The sequence below is a fragment of the Cydia pomonella genome, chromosome 1 (genome assembly GCF_033807575.1).
Source record: "Cydia pomonella isolate Wapato2018A chromosome 1, ilCydPomo1, whole genome shotgun sequence".
NCBI lineage: Eukaryota > Metazoa > Arthropoda > Insecta > Lepidoptera > Tortricidae > Cydia > Cydia pomonella.
Window position 1 is genome coordinate 36,827,850 of NC_084703.1, and position 26,221 is coordinate 36,854,070.

Genomic DNA, 26,221 nt, shown 5'->3' on the forward strand with positions numbered 1-26,221 from the left:
GACCGAAATTTTTGCAGTTGCTTACAAAACTTATTTTCTAATTCCTCCAAGGACTCCTAATAACACACGAAAATACAGCTTTTGTATTGTAAGATTTGCACGATGTATAAACTTGAACAGATATTAGGTATTACGCAGGAACCTGAATAACTAATGCCATTCTTTATCCTTTACGGCGTGTGCTATATACATCGTTGCAGACTTGTCTTGGTCTGACTTTACCCTTCTTGGTAAACTTACTTTACTCTGATTTTGAACATGCATCTCTAACCATCTTAGATTACTTTCCAGAACTTAGAACGGTCTTATCGGCGTATTTTATGGAAATCTTAGTATTTTTGTCTCGATCAGGGTGCCTAGCCAAGGTATCAATCGTTTGTTAGTTTATCAGTCGCGTTTTGTCCGGTACGAAACGTAAACGATTGGCATGTTGGCTACGCAGCCAGATCTCTACGTTCTGTGCGCTCCTTCAAGGCTGTTCTTCATAGGATATATTTTAGAGCTTCTTCGGTAACTTTCTATTACAACGACTATAGATTAAAACGAAACAAATTTGGGTGTCAATTTTGTGACGGTCTATACAAAATGTATGTTAAAATTCGTTACAAAACTGCCATTTTTTTACGGATAGTTTCCCCCCTTTTTAAATCGATAGTCCTTGTGAGTCTAAGTAGCAATCACCCAAAAAAAGTTCATTTTTTAAAAAAGCATATTCAAAAAAACTGTTACTTACAGTTTATTTTGAATATGCTTATTATCTAGGTTTTGTTATTTGATAAATAAAAGTCTGAAATCAATAGTATTAACACGCATATATTAATAATTTAACTTGATATGGATTTGTATCAAAGAGGTGTCATTATTCCAAGCTTCACGATTTCTCGCAGGTCGTATCTGCAAAAAAAAAAGTCAAGTTTTTTAGCACCTCATCTACCAAAGTACGAAACATGGTTGACGATGAATCGACGGGTTACAGAGGCCGCATTCAAGTGGGCAAATACACCTACTGAGCTGTGTCGGGCGCAATTATTACTTCTGTAATTTAATTATTAATTGAATTCAATGTTAATGCAATTACATTAATTAGTAATTAAATTACTTAATGCCATTTTTTTAAATAAACAGATGATTGAATTTACTTCGAGTACATACTTATAAAGAAAAACATACATTATGCATTTAGGGGTTTACTCGATGGCATACAAAGTTAAATATTAATGCTTGGACTTCCCTTACTGAAATTGAAAAGAACTCATTGTAGCTCTGAAAAGTTATAACTTCTATTATTTTCCCGTGTAACTCTTGAAAAAAACCTTAAACCTTTTTTCAATATGAAAAGCCAAACATTGTAGTCATTCATATTACTATGAAATAAGGATGCAAGACAATATTTTTATTTAAGTACTTTAATTAATTGAATAAATTAATTAACTACAATAATCAATTTTAAATGTAATTTGTTATTTTGAGCCAGGGATAGACTAGGGATAAAGGCCCCACAACACGTGTCGCCAGCGACGTCGGGTGAAGTGCCACGACGTTGCCGGACTTCGCTAGACATCATACGAGTATGTAAGGCGCGTAATGTCGCATTATCCCTAGTCTATCCGTGGCATAATTAATAAGTAACATTTTGTGATTGTTAATTGAAGTAAGTGTTAAGTAACACAAAACTTTAAAAATAAGGTCTGCTATGATTTTCATTGCATTGCATGGGAGCTTGTTTCATACAGTACCCCTAGTGTAAATTTGATCGACATCATAACGTGACGAACGCGTTTGCGTTAAGTCTCATTTTGTATAGGATTTGGAGTTTCCAAAACGTCCCGCTTGGCGCGCTCTTTCTAAATCCAATACAAAATGAGACTAAACGCAAACGCGTACGTCACGTTTCGAAATCGAATTTATTTACACTAGGGGTACTGATCAAAATGAACATAATTAGTTTAAAATTAAGAACGCGTCTCTATTTACTACTAGTTTACTTTGGGATTGTGAAAAAATATTCTTTATAAAAGTGAGTAAATATAAGAGTAACATTAATAAAAAAATAGGTAATAATCCTTCCTTGGGGTACTTTTCAGTGACACGCTTATTTTTGACTGCCATCCAACGGGTAGGTTTGGTAAAACAAGTATTTGCAATTTTGGCAGTCCATTACACAGGAGTTATATATTTTAAGCAAAATAAAAGATCCAGATTTTGTTTTATGTAAGATTCAACCATGCAATAAAGATATAGGTATTTAAATCACCTTGAATAGGTCGCGTATTTTTTGCATGATTAGGCGGGTCCACCCAGCGCACCACCTCAGCCGAGGCACGTCTAAACTGGCGGTTTTGTGCGCGAGGAATTCGCTCGCGCATATGCTCGCTTTTTGTGGACCGGCCTATTATTTATAATATTTTTGCTTAAATAAGGGATCTGTACGTATAGCTTTTTTAACAGTAAATATATTTGTGACAGAACTTGTGACCTGACTAAGTACAAAGTATAGGGCAAAAATAGTGCATATTTACCTCCTGACTCTCAGTCTTCCTGCTTGACAAGGTAATCATCAAAGAACAGTATGTCAATACATACACGACAAGTCCCTTTATTAAGTATTACCATACTTTGTCATCATGGTATACCTGCAAGAAATAACAACGTTATTTTTTTAAAGACAAGTAAATGGGATAAGGCTTATAAACAAAAGATGGACCACGCTAAGTATTCATGCCAAGTGCTACAAGATTGGGATATGTATGCATAGTAATTGCCTAGTCAGTGCTAACTTAGCGAGGTCGGAGTCTAAGGGTCGGTTGCACCAAACAGTCTGTCACCGTTCGCAATTTTTTTGATATGGGAAATTTCATAGTTCCCTGCGGAGTTACGTTGATCAATCCGCTAACTGTGGTTGGTGTAACTGGCCCTATGATGTGCGTATAGGGGACCGGACTAACTTGTTAAATTAGTTTCTTTTTTCGGAATGGTAAATCGTTCCGTCAGTATGGGAATTTGTTTGAATGACTAACGTGTGTCGGTAATACTAGTATCAGTACTGCAACGGCACCAACCACGAGATAGGACAATATATGGACTATTTTCGATATTTTAATGATACCTGTAAAATATCTACCACTTAGCGCGTTAAAAGTCCTATTTATCTTTCATGTTTTTAACGTGCTTAATGGATGCAATGTTTATTTGGATCCAGTCCTGGGCAGTATGGCGATTTCTTTTAAAACAGACGGAAATTACTGAAACTTTAAAATTAAGTAACTCAACGACTCTTATGTGTGAAAAAATGTTACCGGTGTTTAAAACTGATGTTAATCACTTATTTTACAGGATTTGTGGTTTACGCCGTCTCGTAAAGGGGTGTTTGTTCAAAAATTAGTACATCATTGTTTTATTCTGTGTGTTTCTAAATATTTTATTATTTTACTTAGAAATATATTTTTATTATAGTCCGATCCTCTATTTTTTACATACACTAGTAAGTACCTACTTATTACTTGTCAGTTATTACCAAGCCGACTGTAGAGGTTTATATTTGTTCAGCAGTAACTACAGTAAGTAAAAACAAAATTTTATTCATTAGTTAGCTTCTAGCCAACCGTACTACTCATTAATATCTGGGAGTAGTATACTCAATAATAACAGTAAATTTAGGAATACCTATGTCTCCCTAAAAATGTTCCATTGTTCCAGTTTGTTGCTGCCTCCATTAATTGGCCGAAAAAACTTATAAACAATCTTTTTTTCTATATGGTAGGCAGTACGCCTCACCTATATGAAAACGCACCGTGATTACTGATTGCCTACAGTAATTCTGGGGTTTGTAATGTACAGTATACAGTATAGGTACATATACGACTGCTTAAGCTCGACGGCGTAAGGTATCACTTCTAGTAATAATCGAACGGTCGGTCATGTAGATCATGTCTCGCTATTTAGTTCGAGATTAGGAAAATGATATAGAGATGCCATCGTCTTATTAATTATGTTTTATTTCTTGCGGAGATATTGATTAGTAATTCTGGTTTTACGTTTAGTTCAAATATGTAAATCTTATTGCCTAGAACCATAATTCTGGTTTAGTTAACTGATTTCAAGGCAATATCACGGAGTTGCTCATAACTCCTAGTTTGACAACTTACAATCCAAGTACTTAAAGGAGCATTGCCTCTTAAAACTTTATGAGTAGGTACCTTTTGTTTCCAATATTTATTTATTCGTGTAATGCTGAACGGTATGGCTCTCAAGTTTTGGAGTACAAACTATTCATAATTAATTAGCTGATTGTAGCAGTTTATTGTATGACATTAATATACATCAATGTTTGTGCGAGCGACTTACTTAAACAAATACATAGGTACTCTTAGTTTCTACCTAATTCAAATGCATCTAATGCCATTTGTATTTCTTAACTTATGAACTAAATCCAATATCTTAACCTAAAAAACTCGAAATGGTTACCTGTTTGTCAATCGGTATTTCAATAGTGTGGTTATTTAGTTCTTCAAAATGTTTGCAGGACTTACGAATGTGCCTTGTCCTTTCATATATACATCATGAAAAATCTTGTTGTGCCTATATGAAAAAATCTTGTACCAATTAAGTACAAAGAAGAACCTACTAAATTTCTGTAAAAGAGAACTTGGAGTGGACATCGTGATTGTACATTGCATGGATATTACATAAACGCACTAGTCAAGATTAGAACTGCACGTAATATTATACTTATGATTATGATAGTTATTATTCTATACCAGTGAATATCCACTGATTTCCTCTGCAGTTTTGTAATACTTTTTTCGTCACATTGCCTTTCTTTCTCATTCTTAAAGTACTTACCGGTATTTTTGTTTTATTAATACTTAGGTACTCAAATATTGTTACTGCTTAATTGTGAGTCAGAATGGCGGGTGTACCTAAATAAAATTAAATGAAAACCATACCATATTTTTGTACCTAATTTGTACTATTTAGTACCTCCTTTAAAAAAATTCCTGACAGTCAGAATGGCGGGTGTACTTTATTACGCTATATTCCCGTGGTTATTGATAAATTCTATAATAGCCAATTTTTTGTACCTTCATATTCAATTATAATATGAGCCATTTTATTTGTGGTTTCCAAGTTTTACTCGTTTATATTTTGCTTGCTATTACACTTTTGCAGGCATTTCATTTATTTTTATTTAGGTACACCCGCCATTCTGACTCTCACGCTTAATTATAATTCCTTGGGTTATTTTACCTGAGAATCATCCCGTGCATACATTGTTAGTAGCCAGTTCTTGTTCTTCTCTGCACAAATGATAAGCCCATCTACATCTTACCGTCGCCAATACAATACTCTTTAGGCCAATTATTCTACATTTGTATAATAATGCAGATAAATGCATACGAGTGGAATAAAACGTTCTGTTTCCTCTGTGGTTTTTGATGCTAGAGCAATGATTTTTCAACACAGATTATTATTTATTTATATCTGTGTCGGACTGTTTTGCTTTTTTTGATATTTTTGTTTCTTAAGGCGCTAGTGCACTTCAAATATTCGCAAAAACGGCCTAATTTACTAAAGAGAAGCATGGTATTCAAAACTGACATCAACTAGCCTAAAAACAGTCCTACACAGATAATTTCATTACCAATTAGATTTTAAAATTTCGTTACATTTGGTCAAGTTTTGTTGCATTTGTTAAATCAAGGAGGAAACAGTCGAGTACGAAATATCGTTTTTTGAGATTTTTTCGCAGGATTTTTCGCCTAACCTGGCGTTGTCCTTATCGCACTAGTTTTAGGAGCACCTTCCGTTAGCGAAACGGATATATTTACCTAAAATATTTAAATCTCAGCTCCCGTATCCTCTTAAGTAGTGCAGCACTAGTAGCACATATTGTATACCATATATTAACTTATACACACGATGCCTTTCCAGTTTTTTCAAGTTTTTACTATGGCATTAATGCATCAATTGTTGCCTACCGGGAAACGCGAAAAATCGTTTTCCTACTCCTCTACTGTTATCTGTCATTTATGCATTCATTAACACGAATATAAGAACATACATAAAAGGTTTCAAGAAAAGTCTATATTGTCTATTCCTCATAAAAGCTCTTGTGCTTTTAATCGCTATAACGTTACTGCGATTAATGGCTACCAACCTAACAAAACCAAAACGAATACAGTTTTAAACTAAGTGCATTGCTGCCAACTTACAAAATATTCATATGGTTGCATAGTAAAAATAATTACTTCATAAGTCAGAAACACGCATGTGACACCCGTAATATAGCAACACCCATAGACTACGAAGACCGCTTAGCGTTGCTTGTTAGTCTCCGTAGGCTACGGTGGCCAAAATTGAGAAAAAACTGTCCAAAAATTTAATTTAGCAAGTAGCAAGTACCAGGGCCTCATGAGTTACGAGAAGGTGTCGCCGACCGGCCGGCCGCGGCCCGGGGCGGGCTGGGCGCGTAACAAGGTATGCTCGCGCGTCTTGGCTATATACTTTTGCTTTGTTTACCTAAATTAAGATTTATTTTTGTTGACTCGTAGGAAAAATATTGTATGCAACGTTGTATAAGTAGATCAAAAAATGCTCGTGGCGTATTCCTTTACAATGTTCGGCTCCGGCTCACATTGTAACTCACGCCACTCGCCTTTTTTGACCCCTCTTATACAACTGTTGCATAAAATACTATTATCTGCATCTTTATCGCTTAAATGAGCAAATGATAGAGGCACATAACGAAACGTGTTTCGCGGTATGCCCTCAGTACGTGCTAGTAGCGCCCCCTATACAGAGTTTTGCGTAATATTCTCTATTAAAGCTCTAAAGCAATCATTATAATGCCCTAGAATAATTAGACTTACATGAGGTTAATTCAGTGTAAGTAACTGCAGGGTTAAGTAGGTATTATAAATTGCAACCACATGAAATTGATATTTGTCAATTCATTCAAACTAATTTAAAATACTCGAGCATTTAATACCCCTATGCTTTGGCTACTCTGATAATTTCCTATTGTTGCAACATATTTGAGTCACCAAAACTGTAATCTGGCGTACGAAACGATTTTTTTTTTATTAATTGTAACATTAGTAGGACATCAATATTCATAGTGAAATTTTAAGTGCACTTAGATATTCGGAGCCATTACCGTACTTGATTATTTAAGTGGCTCTATCTAAACTCTCAATATCACTAATTCCACAAGTTCCAGGTTTAAACTCTCCCTGCTTAATTTAGTTCCCAGGTATTTTATTCAATTAAATTTAGGCAATGATGAACATTTAATGGTGTATCAACATGTAATTGAAATCAGCACCTATATGTGATAGCTTAATTTGTTCTTAGAAATAACCAAGCCGATTTTAAAGATTAGAAAAAATTGGAACACATGGAACAGAGACAGACATTGATTATAATGCTCCATTATATTTACAACCATTGGAAAATTACAAACTTAATATATTATAACTTATTATATTCTTAATCGACCTTGTGTTTCGAACTTATGTATATGTATCTCCTACCTTGAGTCTGGACCAGCCAATTTGGATGAAACACCTGTATACCATTTTAGTATTATCATTTAACATAAGTAACTTTTATTCTGCCAATAGCACTCCTAGGTCGACAGACCAGTTCAATAGCGTATCATTGTTTTCGTAAATGTTCCAAGGGGTACTTTAATCATTAAGAATTACTTATGTACCTTAGTTTTCCCCTGCCAACCACTATGTGTACGACTAATATTTGACAAGACTTCATGTCGGAATTATTCTTAACACATTCACTGCCAGAGACCCGCCTAGACCAGTTCAATAGCGTATCATTGTTTTCGTAAAGGTTCCACAAGGGGTACTTTAATCATTAGGAATTACTTATGTACCTTAGTTTTCCCTTGCCAACCACTATGTGTACGACTAATATTTGACAAGACTTCATGTCGGAATTATTCTTAACACATTCACTGCCAGAAACCCGCCTAGACCAGTTCAATAGCGTATCATTGTTTTCGTAAAGGTTCCACAAGGGGTACTTTAATCATTAGGAATTACTTATGTACCTTAATTTTCCTTTGCCAACCACTATGTGTACGACTAATATTTGACAAGACTTCATATGTCAGAATTATTCTTAACGCATTCACTGCCAAAAACTCGCCTAATGGGCGCTCGTAAGTTTTGCTCAGTTGACAGACAACCCACTAGGCGGGTTTTTGCTATAGGTACAGTCGAGGAAATTGATTATTTAGCAGTTTACGGGTCACTTTACATTGGACAGCTCTTAGCATAAGTATGTAAAACCAAATTACACAGAAAATTACTAAATAATCGATTTCCTCGACCATAGATAAAAGGCCAAAGAGCAACCTAGCGGGCGCACATCACCACGGTTAGCAGAGCTGATACCAGCAAATAAGTTTTTATTATATTATTTAGACATGCATCAATATATATCAATGTTTGATGTCGTAAATTACGAAATCCAATCGGGATTATGTTTGTACCTTAAGGTTTGTATTTCGGAAACAACTCTGAGCGGCGTGCAATAGTCCGATTTCATAAATAGCAAAACACCTTTGTAGTTAATTACAAAAGAAATTATATTATCTGAATAATTAAATGAAATTAAATGAGATAATGAAACTTGGCACAGCCCTAACGCCCACCTAGTAGGCGCAACTTAAGTGAGTGGCCTTGCAAGATTGATGGTAAACGTATTTTATTATAAGTTATGTACATGACATATAATATCATGGTTGTCATATTTTAACTTGCATGACCGATATTATTTTGGCATTAGATTTCTTGTTATAATTATGCGTAACACTTTACTAAAATAGGTTTAACGGAGTCTGGTTATGTTAGACATGCAGAAGTTCTAACAATGCTCTGGAACCTGCCAAACCATTATTAACGTGATAACGTGTTTAAAACGAGACTTTCTGTCTAGTCATCAATAACTAAATAAAGTATACACAATATATGGTTCAAAATTTCAATTTATTTCGACTCAGTTTCTTAATTTCTAAAACAATGTCACCTACTCACCATGGTCACAAAAACAAATAAACATCACACATCACAATATTGTTTCCATTTGCATCTCCGCAAGAATATGAATTAATTAATTTGTTTCAAGAGGGCTTATACCAAGACCGGTATCAATTGTTTGCATTAAATTATACTATTCTTAAATTATTATTTTTTACCTTAAAGTATGTATAAACTGTATGTCCGCAAAATGATACAGCTACTTTTTAAAGTATTATGCTCATTGACCTTAAACTAACCAGTTTGATATTCAAAGAGTTCACCAACTTCCTGTAATGCAAACAATTAAATAGAAGCTTTAGACATGAATAAAAAAAATGTGTGAGATAACATTATGTTATCACGAAACGATACTTTTTATAACAGTTCTTCTGCAAGATTTAGGCAGTTTTGTGAAATAACATTTGATTTTGAACCTATACTTTTAATACAGATAATTCAGATAAACAAAATTCATGTATATGTACATATCAATAATTGATATAAACAAACGTGCTACTGCACAGTTACTGACAGGTTCGTCTAATTACAATTTACACATCATTTATAGTCAGTCAATTGTAAGTCTCTCACGCTATTTGTGTACAACTAACATAATAAATGTATTTTCTAAAAGTCCAATAATTTGTCCTTTTCATGACCCTATGTTTCATATAATGAAATACCTTATTATTATTATTGTTACTTCATTAGATTGCCTACTAGTGCGTATTGTTACTTGTTCAGAATGGTTGATTCTTATCTTTAATAGAAGCATATAAGACCACTTTACCTATGAATACAATATGTAAATAAATAATAAATCTGCTATGTATTGTTTTCAGCACAGTAATAATGGCTATTCCACTCGTCAACTAAGTTTTCTTTAATATTATAATTAATTTGAGAACAGAAAGATTTCATAAATTAATGTCCTTTAACTAGTTGGTTCTTAAGCCAATTATAATGTCGGAAAGTATGAAATACAAATTATAATACTGCTTATCCGATCTTTGTAATTCCGCTTTAACTAACAGTTTCGGGAGCGAGCATTTTAGTACTTACCATAGTTGTTTTCATAATGCGGCTGTGGCTGCTGGTAAGAATTGTAAGCGGGCTGGGAGTATGAGTCGTACGCGGGGGCGGGGCCTCCGCCGTAAGCGGGCTCGGCGGCGCCATAACCCGCGTCGCCGGCGCCTCCAGCATTACCGCCCCTGAATAACAATTTTAATTATAACCCCCTTTGCAATACTTTCTACCTAAACAATAATAAGTACATTATCCTCCTAAGTAGCAAGTAGCCTTCCAGCCGGGTAATTGAAAACATTTGCTTTGCCACTTTTATTTAATTAAGATAGAGAGAAGGTGCCGAAAATACGCCAGAAGACAGCTAAATAGTCGCGGTCATCATAATTCATAATAATAAGTAGGTACTGATCATCTGTTTGTCTGTTTTCCTACTCCTCTACTGTTATCTGTCATTTATGCATTCATTGTCACGAATATAAGAACATACATAAAAGATTTCAAGAAAAGTCTATATTGTCTATTCCTCATAAAAGCTCTTGTGCTTTTATAAGCTATAATGTTACTGCGATTAATGGCTACCAACCTAACAAAACCAAAACGAATACAGTTTTAAACTAAGTGCATTGCTGCCAACTTACAAAATATTCATTTGGTTGCATAGTAAAAATAATTACTTCATAAGTCAGAAACACGCATGTGACACCCGTAATATAGCAACACCCATAGACTACGAAGACTGCTTAGCGTTGCTTGTTAGTCTCCGTAGGCTACGGTGGCCAAAATTGAGAAAAAACTGTCCAAAAAATTAATTTAGCAAGTACCAGGGCCTGATGAGTTACGAGGAGGTGTCGCCGACCGGCCGGCCGCGGCCCGGGGCGGGCCGGGCGCGTAACAAGGTATGCTCGCGCGTCTTGGCTATATACTTTTGCTGTAATTTGTTTACCTAAATTAAGATTTGTTTTTTGTTGACTCGTAGGAAAAATATTGTATGCAACGTTGTATAAGTAGGTCAAAAAATTCTCGTGGCGTATTCCTTTACAATGTTCGCCTACGCCTTCGGCTCCGGCTCACATTGTAACTCACGCCACTCGCCTTTTTTGACCCTTCTTATACAACTGTTGCATAAAATACTATTTTAGGGTTCCGTAGCTAAAATGGCAAAAATGGAACCCCTTGTAGTTTCGCCATGTCCTTATGTCTGTCGGTCTGTGCGTATGTCACAGCCATTTTACTAAAAAACTATACGATATATTTTATAACCAAATTTGGAACTTAGGTTTAGATGTATTATGTTAGTCGCTTCTTAGTTTCGAAAAAAGTTGTTAAATATATACTCCATATAAATGTAACAAAAAGTTTTTAAAAAATCATGTGGCTCATCATTACATAGGTTTTTAAAAATACATAAAGGTTGCTAAAAACGTTTTTTTGATTAAGTAAATACTTTTGGATATAATCGCTTAAAAAAAATAGTGTGTGATTCCCTCTAACTTATGAACCGGGAGAGCAAAACCATTAATACATTTCTAAATAATAAAGTTTAATAAGCAAATACTTTTTCAGGAAAATATTTTGAATATCGTTGGTTAAGCCATTTAAGAGTTGTAAAAAAACTCAAGTTCAAGTTCAAGTTTCTTTATTTGGCCAAGTAACAACAGAACGTTACATCTAGCATGTCAAAATACAGGTCATTGCTAAGACTAATCATGCAATGTCTTATTAGGTATATAGGTAGACAACATTATATAAATCAAAATATATTAAATGGTAAATGATCAAATACATCAATATAATACAGTATGAAAGCACCTACGCTTAGAATTATTTTACATAATAAAATCATAATTTTTCATTTTATCTGTAAATTCATTGATTGAGTAAAATGGATTTAATTGGAAGAAACGTTTAAGTTTATTTTTAAATTGTATGCATCTTCAAACTGATCTTATTAAAACTACGAAACGGCCAGTAACATACGCTCTTTTGCTTGTATGGCTTTTTTCTATTGTATGAAGGTACACGCACTTGGCCGGTATTTTCAGTACGGATGTGCACAAAAACAGGTGCACATAACAATAATCAAAATAAAGAGTTCTATATTGTAACCCAAAATATCCGCCACAGGTGTCGTTTTGTACTTACCTACTGCTTTGCTTTTTCCCGTTAACACAAATATATTTAGTATCAAAATATCCAGTGTTATCTTCCACTCACAACAAGTTAACGCGCCTATCCGATCCCAACACTTAGTATTTGATAATAATTGGCTTAAAATCTGGGTATGCAACCAATTTAAATCACAAAAAACGTCACACCAAACGGGCGATGCAACCAACGAGTGGCTTAGACCCCGGCGCTCGTGCGCAGAAAATTCAAATTCACCAATGATAACATTGATAACTCATGGCCAAAATGGGCCGAGATTTCGGCTCGATTTTTGGCCGAGAATGCCGAGACCGAGACCGAGATCTCGGTCGGACCTTAACCGCTAGGACTATTAATGGACCTATGCCTTCATTTGATATAGCCATTTCAACACATTGCTTTCCTGAAATCGAGACTGCAATGTCATCCATTTTTGAGAAAAATAAATGTCTGATAAGAACATTCTTTGTCACAACATGCATCATGGACAAACAGCAAATGAATGTTGTGTGCAGGCAAACCATTAGAATGAAACCAGACATTATATTTTAAAGGCATAATATTAATTGAATTATGATGATTGAATTGGTACTAGACATTAAATAAATGTGTTAACTGTCAAGATTAGTTGAACAATAGTTTTGATTTTCTATATCTAAAGTTCTGCTGAATGGAATGTGGGCCGCTGTCGATAGCAGACTCAGGGATAGGGATTCCAATACCGGGAACCCGCTATTTTTAAATACATGCAATATGTGCAGTATAAACCCTCTACCTAGTTGGTTACTAAATTCTGTTACTGCAATAATCTTTATCTACATAAAATATACGAACGAAAGTAATCACATAAGAGGGATGATGGCCTCGTTGCACTCACGGAACAGCCGCAATCGCCTCTAGACTGTTTTTTGCATACACTCTGTCATTCTGGCGGTTACAATCTTCAATGGTAATTTTTTTTATCTGTAAATAGTATTTTTCGGTGGCCATTTTATGCGTACCGCTTCAATAACGCGCGACTTCTCTCTAGCCTCATAGTCATTGACGTCATCGCATTCATCGCTCACACTATCAACTGCCCAACTACAAACCTTATTGCAAGGACAAAAGGTCCACCGAGAAATGCGTTGTGTTTGTACCATTCACTCGCCTCACTGTGACATCCCCTCAAAAATCCTTTCAAAATGAAACAATGAATTAGATTTACCGAAAGAGGGAGTGAGACAGACACGCGCCGTGCTTCAATAACACCTCATCGAAAATACGTTAAAAATGAAACACGAAAGAAAACAAGCGTAAGCGTCCGGAAGCTTACATACATATTACGCCATTTTGATCCTAGCATTGCTAAGTTACTTGTCAAAAGCGAAAAATCTAAGTCATCAAAGAACCTACCGAAGAAAGTTTTTTCTCTCTGTCGCACTTGTAATTTCATACGTAAGTGCGACAGCAAAGCAAAACTTCGTGGTTCGCGGTAGGCCTCCATATTTGTTAGCTATTATTGTACTAACGCGCATACCAGTATAACCTGACCTCAAGACTCATATTGCTGGTGTCATGTATAATCTGAATCAATTAGACTGGACAGTGAAATGGTTACTTGATAAGCGATTGAAATGCCAACCAAGTCTCACTGGGCATTTACGAAGCTAGCTTAGAAACAGTTATCGTTTAAGAGACCAAAATATTATTTAAATTATTGAAATATAATATAGTGGCGTACACAAAATATGATATTTTACATTAGTTTATTAATAAAAAAGTAAATATAATTTGTATAGGTGAAATAAACATGTACATTTTAACGATTTGAATTTGTAATACTTTTTGTTAACGTGCTTCGTATAGTATTTCGATCATTTATGATTTTGACATATTTATAGTACGAGAAACTCGAATAAGTTGTTCGTAATCTTTAGTTGTGTTTTATAAATAGTGATCAGTGACCATTCTTATAATTATACCAAAATAACAATATATTAACATTGTTTTCGCGATAAAATATACCTGTGGGTCTTTCTTTGTGTCTTTTGCATACAAAAATCAAGTGTATATTACACGCCGGTGGCATTACCGCGCGAACGTTATTGAGGCTTTCGTTTGTTATCATATTACAATGCTGTTATTACTGATAAATTATGAGGTGGTAAGTTAGTAATTTCTATATAATAATGGTACAAAAAATATTGGATTTGTTCTCCTTAGTTTGTTAATTGTTTGTTTGGTAATTTATGGTTAGTATTTATTTCAATATATGAATGTTAAACTTAAAATGATATCAAGTAGCAAGGATTGATACTGAACAATCTAACAATAAAAATAATAAACTGCTAAATTAGAACAAGTTTCATAAAAGCATCAAATTAAGTTGCAATAGGATGTATGTACTTTAACTCCTTAGTTTGATTCTTAAATGTATGTCTTCTGTTGTTAAAGTTCTGTTTTAAACCTCCAGAATTGCAGTCCAAGTAAATATTTAAAAGGAAGTTTAGCAATGCCTAAATATGTATTTACATTAAATATGGTTTGCTGCCGTTGGAGTTGATGGAATAGTCGATGCTGCAAAAGTGCTAGTACCTCTCCTCATTTGAAGTAAGACATTGTAACACCTCATTTTAGAGAATGAGGTACTCATACAAACTCATTTTAAATTGATGTCCTACCCATCACTATCACAGACATCAATTTTGCTTCCGGACGGGGTTTCTTGCAATTCTCGCCTACACTCCCTTTATTAGAGCTGGGGTCCGAACGGAGCGTGGTCTTCCAGACCTCTTGCGGTCATCGAAGCTCTGAGTACTATTGTATCTATTAATTGTGCGATAAACAAATTGTTTGTTGATTTTGAGGTTTTCAAGCAACTTCAAAATCATGTTTGGCGGGTGCCCACATTTGTGCAACGCAATTACTTCGACACGACTCTCTTTTAGGCCCCAATTCATTATAGATACGACGAGATATGCGTTATGTGTGGTATATAATTATACCTTACAAATCCACCACATTGTCATTTTTAATTTTTTCGGTAGCATTTGTTTTAACAGAAATAAAGAGGTTGCAAATTGAGTAACAGAACTTAGTAACCAACTAGGTATATCCATTAAAATGATCAAATTCGGCTGCATTAAGAAACCCCGTACATCGCATCAAACTAGTATCTCACTTATTGAAACGCGTCTGACGCCATCTGAGGACGTGAGATATCTGACGAAGAATATTCCCGGTAATCATGGTAGTGATACGAACATAATTAGTTATTTAAATATTGGCTATCTGAGGCTACATCAGTTGGCCTCGGCTGGGCGGAGCTGGAGGAAGCCGCCCTGGACCGTGAAAGATGGAAATCCCTTCTGAGAGTCCGTCCGAGTTTGGGAGTCCGTCTATACTTATAAGAGTTGCGTATAGTGTAATCTCTATATAGCGACACTCAATGGAGCGGATAGTTTTCATTGCATACAGAGAAAGTAAATAAGTATAGCCAACAAATGTCGACGTTATAGGGAGTGAAACGTTATATCAAGTGACTTATATGGAGTTTACACTGTATTTTTGAACTGTACTTAACAGTAAGTATGGACTTACCCATAACCATCATCATAGCCTCCCTGGCCCGTAGTATACCCATAGTTTGTTCCATAACTGCTTGAACTATACCCTGAGTTGGGCTGCGCGGCTGCTGGTGATGAGTAGCTGTTACTCTGATATGCACTAGGAAACAATTATAACATATTTAATAGAAGTCACATAACACAATTATAAAATATAACAAAAAATGATGTCAGTATAGTGGTTATCTGCATTTATGTATAAGACGGCACATTCCTATCAAGAATACTGGATCATCATTTTAACAGTCAATAACAGTCTACTTCTGCTGCAGAAATTAGAAAACTAAATAAGTAAAATATTTTATCTACACACAAATTATAAACCCTCTCTGATGCCTTCAAAATCCGTAAATAATGGCCAACATTACGATAAACTGTTTTGTTACAACAAATTTCTTATCTGTGATAATGTAGTTATAGCTTCATAACTATATCAAAATGATTTTGGTTATGCATTCAAATTTGGAACATCTCTGAAAAAAAAAAGCAATTCGATTTGACCTCTATTCTAATATCAAGAGGTGCCTTTTTGTTCGAAATGAAATTCAATCACATACAACTCAATTGCATACAATTTTGACATATCTCGGCTCTCGCATGTTAGTTTGTATCTAATGACACGGAAATAGGCCCCGGACTCTAGTTTGTCTCTGAATTAAAAAAAAAAAAAACTACATGCGAGAAAAATGTTTTCATTTACCGTCATTTGACGTAGTTTATCTTTTAATTAGTTTTAAGTATAAAATGAATGTTTAAAGGTAACTATAGCAAAAATTTCGTGTAAAATACGCGATAAAGATATTTGGGTGACGCCACCACATATCCGCGAGTTCCGCCAAGAGAGCAACGATTTGGCAACAATGCCCTAACGGAGGCTGTAATTTGGGTTAGTGAATATTTCATAGAAAGTTTATAATATGTGTGTTAGATAAAATAGTGTATGTAACTGTACATAATTAGGCATTAAAACACTCGTGTATTTTAATGCCTTTTATTATGTAGCAGTCACATAAACTACTATTAAAGTTTGCGAGCAAAAAATATATCTGTATCAGAAGTAACTAATGAAAGTTCTTTGTTTTCTACTGTTAACGTATTTACCTGGGTGCATTGTAGGATTGTTGAGCGTAAGGGTCTGCAGGAGGCTGTTCATAAGGTTGGTACCCTGTATGCCTGTAAATATGGCAACTTGGTTACAAAATGTTGTGAAATGTTACTTCTATCAACAGTGACGACAATGCGTCAGTTATAAAAGAAGCGTCATCTATGTATCAGACGGCACATTCCTATCAAGAATATCTGGATCATCATTTCAATTATTACAAGTTGGAAAAGTTTCTTGATATACAGTCAAGGAATTTAATTCCCTACCCATATCAATTGAAATGTCTAACAACACATTTGCAATGCATTAAGGTTGAAAATTGCGACATGTCAAAGCAACGTCGTGCTCTAGGTAACTAGCTCTTATGGTGACAGTTCGCTGTACGAGATTAAACCTTAAGTGGTTTGGAAATTAAATTCCTTGACTAAGCTTTAATTAGTGAAATAAACACGTACGATGGAGGTCCATATCCATTGGCAGGTGGAGCATTATGAGATGAAGGTGCTTGTTGATAACCACCTTGTGGAGCTGGCCGGCCACCGCCTCCTCCACGTGGCCCATCAAATCTAGAAATTCACAACCAGAGATGGGCATTATGCGAAAAAAAAAATTAATGTAATTATCATTCGAATAAACAACTCGCGGATAGATTATTCGCGAATAAATCAATCGTGAAAAAAATCGTGAATTGTTGTTTATTTACGACGGTGGATTGAAAAATTCGCGGCCTGAATATTAAAATCAAAACAGAGGTTTTTTTTTTCTACATAGTCCCCTTCGAGTTGAATGCACTTGTTCCATCTGGATTCCAGAGCCATTACACCACTTTTGAAGAAGCTTTCCTCGAGACCTTCAAAATAGGCATCCACCTCAGCTTGGACCTCGGCGTTGCTTGAAAATTTCATACCACCCATGTTTTTTTTTAAATTGGGGAACATATGAAAGTCCGATGGTGCTAAATCGGGTGAATAATTGGGTGGGGCAATAATTCAAACCCACATTTGGCAATCTCTGCCATCGATTTTAGTGACGTGTGAACACGTGCATTGTCCTGGTGGAAGATAACTTTCTTTGTCAACATTCCAGGTCTTTTTATCTTCAGAGCCTCGCGTAATCTGCGTAGTAACTCGCAATAATAGTCGGAATTTATAGTTTTACCTCTCTGCAGATAGTGAACCATTATTATTCCCTTTGCATCCCAGAAAACAGATGCCATGACTTTATTGGCCGACAAAATTGCTTTGGCTTTTTTGGGAGGCGGAGATCCAGGACGAACCCACTGCTTCGATTGCTGTTTGGTCTCTGGTGTATAGTGGTGGACCCACGTCTCGTCCATAGTTACAAATCTGTCCAAAAAGTCTTGAGTATCGGCTTCATACAGGTCTAGAAATTCACGTGCGGTAGTACGGCGAGCGATTTTTTGTTCCACTGAAAGAAGCCTCGGGACCCATCTCGCCAACACCTTGGAAAAACCTAATTCGTTGACTATAATATTTTGAGTTCTTTCATAAGAGATGCCTACGATGTCAGCTATTTTCCGCACCTTTAATCGCCGGTCTTTCATTATCATTTCGCATATAATTGCCACATTGTCCGTGTTAGTCACCGTTGTTGGCCTCCCGGGGCGAGGGTCATCTGCGATACCATCTCGTCCACGCTTGAATTCAGCTGCCCATTTTTTCACCATCGTATATGATGGACAGGATTAGGGCTAATGTACTTTACATATCATCATAAATGTGCTTCGGTGTCAATCCTTTTTTATGCAGGTATTTAATCATGTAACTTTAAATATGCCGTAAAATTGCTTTTAAATATAGACGCCAATTGAAATTTCGCGAGAAGACAGTTGAATAATGACAGTTCAAAATGGCAGCAGAAAAAAAGAAAAAAGTTTTTTTTTTAATTGGCCAGGCCGCGAATTTTTCAGTCAACCCTCGTATTAAGCGGGTCCACATAGAGCGAGCATAGGCGCGAAGCCATTTCCTCGCGCAAAAAACGCCCAGTGTAGACGTGCCTCGGCCGAGGCGGCGCACGCGTTGTCCTAGCCTGAGCGAATAATTTATCCGCAAATAAATCATTCGACAGTCTTTAGTCTGCCTTGGCCGAGGAACGTCTACACCGACCGGTTTGTGCGCGAGAACATTGCCTCGCGCGTATATTCGGTCTGTGTGGGCCAGTCTTTTTCCTCGCCTGAGCACGCCGCCTCGGCCGATTTGTGCGAGGAAATTGCCTCGTCTGTGTGGACCCGTGTAATAATGAATGATTCATTCATTCAAATAAACAAACACGAATCACGTTTAATACGACATGTTTTTACGGAATATTTGTTCTCAAGCATTAAAGATTGTTAAAGGATAAGCCCAGGTAGTATAGTATAACGCATAAAGGATTAGCGTAAACAATGAATTACTCACACACCAAGTTAGTAACTTTCTAGCCTGGTCTATACTCTGTATCTTTAGGTGTGGTTTCGTATTTGGTTGGTTAACTAATAAATGTTATAACTACCCGAAAATGTGCAAATTGTTTGTTAACTTTTATTTAAATACCATAAGATAGCTGTATATAAAAGTAACTATTTAGTTGCAGTACATTGCATTGCATGTCGTCAGGGATAGTGCAAATCCGCGTAACTAGCACTGGTAAACTCTGCGTATCTACACAACAGCTAACTTTAAAGGAGAAACTTAACATTTTGCAACTTTATTATTTTGGAGGCTACTTTTTTCTTTTCTACATCGAAAGTATTGAATAGGCGGGTCCACACAGAGCGAGCAGCCTCTCGAGGAAATTTTATCGCGCGGCAAACGACGGGCCTCGCGCGGCCGCGTGCTCGTGCAACTTTTGCCTCAGCCGAGCCAATTTGCTTGACAAGATGGTGTCCCTCAGTCAGCTGTTCAAAATTGTGCTGCACATATTCACTGCCGTGGCTCGTGTATGATTTATTTTGCCTTTCAAAGCAATTCAAAAGACAAAACGAAAACGAACAAGTTGCAGGAGATTTTGGGTGCAACAAATCTGTAAAAATCAATAGGCAATTTCCGCACGCACAAACTGGCCGAGGCCCGTCTACACTGGCCGTTTTAACGGTAACGGTAAAAAAAGGAAAAAAATAGCCTTCAAAAGCTTCTACTATATATACCAGTGTTATTTATGAGGATTTGCACTATCCCCGACGAAATGACAGTTGCCAAATCTTCCTAAACATATCGGGTCATGGTATATATTTTTTTAAATGAGTGAATTAGGTGATTGTGAGGAGCATTTGAATTCACGAAATGATAGTAAGAGCTCATCAAACATTACTTTAAATGCAAACAAGTGATAATATATACTCAGGTGCAAAGAAATCGGACCACCCCAGCATTCCTAACTTTTGTTGAATTTGTGTAAAAACGGTAAGTGCTACTGTGACATATTATATACATACCTAATGAAAGGTTAGCTTTTCCTCTATAAATTGTTGTGCTTTTCACAGGTTTGCTGCCAATATTTTCAGACTTGCAGGGCTAAGAACGTTGCCGCCTTAAAAATGTGTACTGGAGTGATTTTTATTTTTTTTATTACATATTATTACATACACACAACCATCGTTACAGGCTATCCTAATTCGACAGTATGGAATTTGACACACAACAGAAAATAATTGCATAGGTATATAGTAAATAGATTAAGTATTACAAACTACAGTAACAATATACAGCGTGGCCCTTGTGAATTCGCTCAAAGAACAAAGAAACAAATGTAACTCGATCGCTACTCGATTAAGTGTCCGAATTGCGCGCGTAAAGGGGGCCTGGCGAAGGAGTTGCGTTCGAGCGCGCGGCTCGGCCAGCAGGCTCGGCCGCCGCCGTCGCCACACATACCATACCGATCTGGTACGTTCAAACGCACCTCTGCCAGGACTCCGGGGTTGCACAACTTGCCTTGTAACAACTTAAATATATATGAAGCTAGCCCCAGTTCCCTTCTAACTTCTAGTTTATTGTATCCTACCATTCCTAACACGAACAATGTAGGATACATTAAAGGATAAAAAGGGTATACTCCGTATAATTTTAAATATATAAACCTAATAAATTTATTTTGAATACGTTCCAACATTAGCCTATATTTGGCCTCGTGTGGACTCCAGATGGCCGCATTACCTTCTAAATGACTCCTGACTATTGAAAGTTATGCATAATGTGTAAACTGCGATTTTAAGGAAATTAACAAGAAATTGAAAACAATTTTCAGCATTTTAATACCAAGTATTGCCTCCTCTAGCCTTTCGACAGTGTCTTAAGGGGTGGCAGCCCATTCTTCGATCGCAGTTTTTAGCTCCAACAAGGTTTCAGGGGCGGGATTTCTGGCCCGGATTCTTCTTTTCAGCTGGTCCCAAATGTGTTCAATCGGGTTTAGGTCAGGACTGCGAGCTGGCCACTCCATGACTCTGATTCCGACCTCCTCCAGGTACTCTTTAGTGATCCAGGTTGTATTCGGCCGAGCGTTATCTTGCATGAGGATGAACTCATCGCCGATATAACCCGCAAATGGGACTACATGATCAGCAAGGATTTGCTCCACATACCGACGTGCAGTCAAACCGCCTGAAATCGGCCTGGTACCTGGCCCTGTGATGGAACACAATGTTCGTCTTTGCTTCCAGAGAAGTAAACGAAAGAGAAAACAGCCCAGACCATCATTGACCCCCCCCCCCCCCCCCCCCCCCACCATAAGTAACACGTTCCTCGATGCAGCATTGAGAAAACCTCTCCCCTGGCCTTCGGTAGATTCGTGCCCTTCCGTCATTGCCTAACAAAGTTATCCTGCACTTATCGGAAAAAAGTAAGGGACTCCATTGCTGGAGGGTCCATTCTTCATGTTCGCGAGCGAAGACGCGTCGTGCTCCATGGTGTATTGGGGTGAGTTTTGGACCATTTGCAGCTCTGTGGGCTGTCAATTCCTTCTACTTCAGTCGTCTCCTAACTGTCCATCGACTGATAGACACATTCCTGGTCTCTAGGAGCTCCTATTGAAGCTGAACAGCATTCAGTCGACGATTTCGTAGCGAGGTAACAACGATGAAACGGTCATCTCTCTCAGTAATACTGTGAGTTCTGCCAGTTCCAGGTCTGGAGAGTGTTTGATCGTTGCGGAACCTCTGGAAGACACATTGAATCAATGACTTCGATAGGTTCAGTTGTCGAGCCACTGCACGTTGACTCAACCCTTCCTGCAATAGGGCAACTGCTTGGCCAGCTTTAGTCGGGGTGGTATCATTTTTTCTCCAGTTTTTCCAGGTTCAGGCAATGAGAGTAGTATTCAGGAAGACGTATCAATCACGAATGATGCATAAACAATGATAATGACTGGTTTTATACCTAATGACAAGTGGTCATTAGTGCATACGCTAACGAGGCACTTGGAGGGGATGGCTTTCCAGGCCCATATTTTGCAGATTATCCATCCCCGCCACGGAATATTGATGTCATTTGATAGGGCAGAAAATTATCTACCACGTGGTATTTAAATTATTCGATCACGATAATTTTTACACAAATTGAAAAAATGTTTAAAATGCTGGGGTGGTCACATTTCTTTGCACCCGAGTGTAGAAGATAGCCACATGTTTAGTTTTTCTCAAGAAAAGCCAATAAGGTATTCCAATAAATAATTATTCGAAGCATAAGTACACAACAACACTTCTATTAGAATATGATATTATATTAATATAATATTGAATCCCTGTGATTTTACTACAAAAATATAATCATAATGATGATTGCACAGCTTACTAGTTCTCTGCTTTGCCCAAAAGTTGACTGGTAGAGAATGCCTTATAGCATTAAGTCCACCTTTTGTACAATTGTATTTTCTTTTGTGCAATAAAGGTTAAATAAATTTGCGATAACACCTATAGTTGTCCTTAGCACTGTGAGCATGACTAGTAACAATGACTTTAGGTGTTCTTGGCATTCAAAAGGTTAAGGCGGATTTATAGAATACATGACATAATTAACTCCTTTGCTGCAGCCAATAATTAAACATACTGTACTTGGATCTTGAGACCCCCTACCCAGAAAACCTGCTAAAAATCATCCTTTCAATAATGGTGTCTTTTGCCTCATGTAAAAATTGTAATTTATTTTCAGGTCCTAACCTTCCACGTTTTGGGGGTCCGCCTGGGCCTCCATGTGGTGGGCCTGCACCTCTTTTGAAAGGTGCACCTCCTTGTGGTTGGCTTTGTGGTGGGCCTCCAGGCGCCTGATGTGGTGCTGGTGCAGATCGCTGCTGCATGGGAGGGCCTCCGGGGGCTGCACCGGGCCCGTGAGGTCCTGGGCCTCCTGGTGGCCCGCCTGGGCCATGGCCTCTACCTCCACGTCCTCCTTTATAAATGAATACACCATAATATTTAACATTGCCCATAAAACAAAATGTTGTCTTCAAATTAAGCATGCACCTGTAAATATTAAGATGCATGGTTGAAATGAGTAATATATTTTGAGACTAGATTATTTAAGAAATTGTAATAATCATGGGGTGGTATGATTATAGCATAAATTAAATATCAAGAAAGATTGAATACCTTTATAAACTATCAATATATGATTATCACAGATCACAACATCTTTTATGTAATAGAATTAAAACTTCTATATTATTAATTAAAACCTCTGTTTATACTACGTGAGTAGCAAAATTTTGACTGCTTAAAATAAATATTGCACATAGACCATGTATTATTTCAAAATTTGGTTATTTTAAATAACAAAAACCCAGAGTGGCAAGAAAGGGTGGATTCACCCATAACATTTACCTCTCATGCCCATTCCACCTCTGCCACCACCGCGATCATTGCGCGGGCCAAAATCACCACGGCCTCTGCCACCTCTTCCCCTCATGCCACCAGGGCCACCTCTGTTAAATCCTCCTCCTACATAGAAAACATAAACATATTATTAACTCTAGATAAAGTGCAAGCCCAAAACAGTTGGAGGAGGCCTATGCCTTACTGCACACCGAACCGAGGGATATATATTAAAAAAAAAAAAAAAACTAATTTGAAATGTATATGCTCTTCTGTCAATCTCACTGAGCATAAGCATAAAAGCATAAAAAATAATCGCGGAGTTCCCTCAAGCATAATATTGCTAATTTTAAAATTAATTTTCATATGAATTTCTTGCTGCATAATTTGTTATATTTTTTAAAAGTGAATTTTAGACCTATGTTTGTAATTTTTTCTATCAAGTGAAAGTCAAAAAATCAGGATTCAAATCACTGTCACTGAAGTCCCTGACGAAAAGCCTCCAGATTGCTAATTAAATTTATGCCAGCCGTATTGTGACAAAAAAGTGCTACTTTTTAAAATCCATTTTTTACCCACTGCACCTTAAAACTGACAGATACATAACTATATAGAACTCTAGAATGAAGCCCCTTCTATCATATTCATCACATAGAGTTAATTAATTACCTACTGCTAACAATACATAACTAGTCATTGACCCTATGATTAACAACAGCAGAAAAGTACATACTTTGTGGAGGAGCCCCTCTGGTCTCAATAGTAGGTACAGGATGAGGGCCTGGCCCCTGGGGTCCAGAAGAGAAATTGCGACCTCCTCTATCACCGCCGCCGCCGCGCATCGGGCCGCCGCGAAAACCACGCGGTCCTCCGCGCATAGCCGGACCACCCCGAGGTGGTCCGCCCATAGGCCCGCCGCGCCCTCGCATTCCGCCACCGCTGGAGTAGATTATACTTTTTATTAATAAAGACTTACACTAACAATTGTGGCAACTCAGTAAATTGCTGAATGACCTAACCTGGTCAAATTATAAGAAGTCAGCTGTCGGAAAAATTATATGATTTATTTACGTTATCAATTAAATTAAATACGTATTTTAAGATTACCGTCCACGCATGTCGAAACCACCCCGGCCGCGTTGATTAGGGCCTCCTGGTGGGCCACCACGTCCTCCGCCACGAAATCCACGCCCGGGCCCATCCATGATTAAATTTCACGAGAAATCTTATAAAATATTAAACGGTAATACTATTATAACTATGATTTGGTACTAACTAGCGTTAAAAAGGTGCAGAACTTCACTAATAGAAATTTCAGAGTAAATTTATCAACTTGCTAAACGCACCGCTTGAGTAAAGAAGGAATGAAGTGAATGGACGCGACGCTAGGACGAACGCCATCGCCATTTTATTAATCATTCACTCTTCTATCCGTTTCCGTTCTCTAGACACGTCATCGGTTAACCGCGTCAGATTGGCAATAAAAGGAAACTCTATGGTAAATATGGCGGCTATGAAAGAGCCGCCCAGACCGGATGATCAAGTTGTCGATTTTATCTGCATATAAAAACCGGCCGGCTCAGGGTAGGGTTCCGTAATAGTTCCGTAGTTACCCGTCCGTCAATATAGGCTGCCATAATGGGGGCTATTAGTGGGTATCCTGTAAATAGCAAGCAAAAGGGAGTACCTGCCTTTGTAGCACTTTTACTATGATGGAAAGACTTTTTGTGCAAAAACTCAAAAACGGCTTAAAGCGCCAATTACATCCACACTTCCCTATATCGATTGCGCCCGAAATCAATCCCGATTTCGGGCCTGATGGCCTACCACGAACCACGTTCAACGTGTTGCCTCCCTGTCACACTTACGTACGGCTTTACAAGTGTGATAGAGAGGCAACACGTCGAACGTGGTTCGCGGTAGGCCCTCTGATAATCGTTTTCTCTTTTACTCTCACTAAGACGTAATTAGAGTGACAGAGAAAAATGCCCGCAATTGACGAATTACGATTTTCCCGGTAGCCGTCCTGATATCAGAGGTCCTACCGCGAAAATCGAAATTCTCAAATTGCGGGGATCTTTCTCTTTTACTCTCACTAACACGTAATTAGAGTGACAGAGAAAAATGCCCACAATTGACCAATTTCGATTTTCGCGGTTATAGCCCAGGGGGCCTACCGCGAAAACCGAAATTCGCAAATTGCGGGGATCTTTCTCTTTTACTCTTCGTAAGACGTAATCAGAGTGACAGAGAAAAATGCCCGCAATTGACGAATTTCGATTTTCCCGGTAGCCGCCCAGATGTGATTGGCACTTTACCGATCATTTTGACTATAGTTTCCCATAAAATTCTCTACTTATCTATACTTTCACGATTTTCTGGACCCATTGGTCCCCACACACACACACATTATTTTATCTTTCACAATGATAATCTCCGAAAATATTGTTTATCAAGAAATGGTTTAGCAAAAATAGAAAATCCTTACTTTTCGTGTTGG

The 26,221-nt window shown here is 37.2% G+C and overlaps 1 protein-coding gene across 3 annotated transcripts; it reads right to left on the bottom strand.

Moving 5' to 3' along the window:
- Positions 1-793: 793 nt before the first annotated feature.
- Positions 794-25,122, bottom strand: LOC133521636 (collagen alpha-1(III) chain-like). 3 transcript variants are annotated; one of them, XR_009799921.1, is made up of 10 exons: positions 24,829-25,122; positions 24,455-24,660; positions 23,731-23,847; positions 23,074-23,299; positions 17,381-17,491; positions 16,922-16,993; positions 15,795-15,920; positions 10,104-10,252; positions 2,520-2,633; positions 794-894 (listed from the first exon to the last, which is right to left on the bottom strand). XR_009799921.1 is itself a non-coding variant. In XM_061856727.1 (9 exons), exons 1-9 carry the CDS (start codon positions 24,924-24,926, stop codon positions 9,319-9,321), a joined length of 1,116 nt encoding a protein of 371 aa, XP_061712711.1. In that variant the 5' UTR covers positions 24,927-25,122; the 3' UTR covers positions 8,990-9,318. The 3 variants fall into 3 exon arrangements, 2 of the variants coding, with proteins under 2 accessions (XP_061712711.1, XP_061712702.1); XM_061856727.1 differs by lacking the exons at positions 794-894; positions 2,520-2,633 and adding an exon at positions 8,990-9,329; XM_061856718.1 differs by lacking the exons at positions 794-894; positions 2,520-2,633 and having other exon boundaries at positions 8,990-10,252.
- Positions 25,123-26,221: the final 1,099 nt, after the last annotated feature.

Excerpts from the sequence above, each read along its gene's own strand:
- LOC133521636 (XM_061856727.1), bottom strand. The coding sequence starts at position 24,926 with ATGGATGGGCCCGGGCGTGGATTTCGTGGCGGAGGACGTGGTGGCCCA. Across the intron at positions 23,848-24,454 it reads CAGAGGGGCTCCTCCACAAA|GAGGAGGATTTAACAGAGGT; the intron begins GTATGTACTTTT and ends TTTTCTATGTAG. Across the intron at positions 23,300-23,730 it reads AGGTGGAATGGGCATGAGAG|GAGGACGTGGAGGTAGAGGC; the intron begins GTAAATGTTATG and ends TCATTTATAAAG.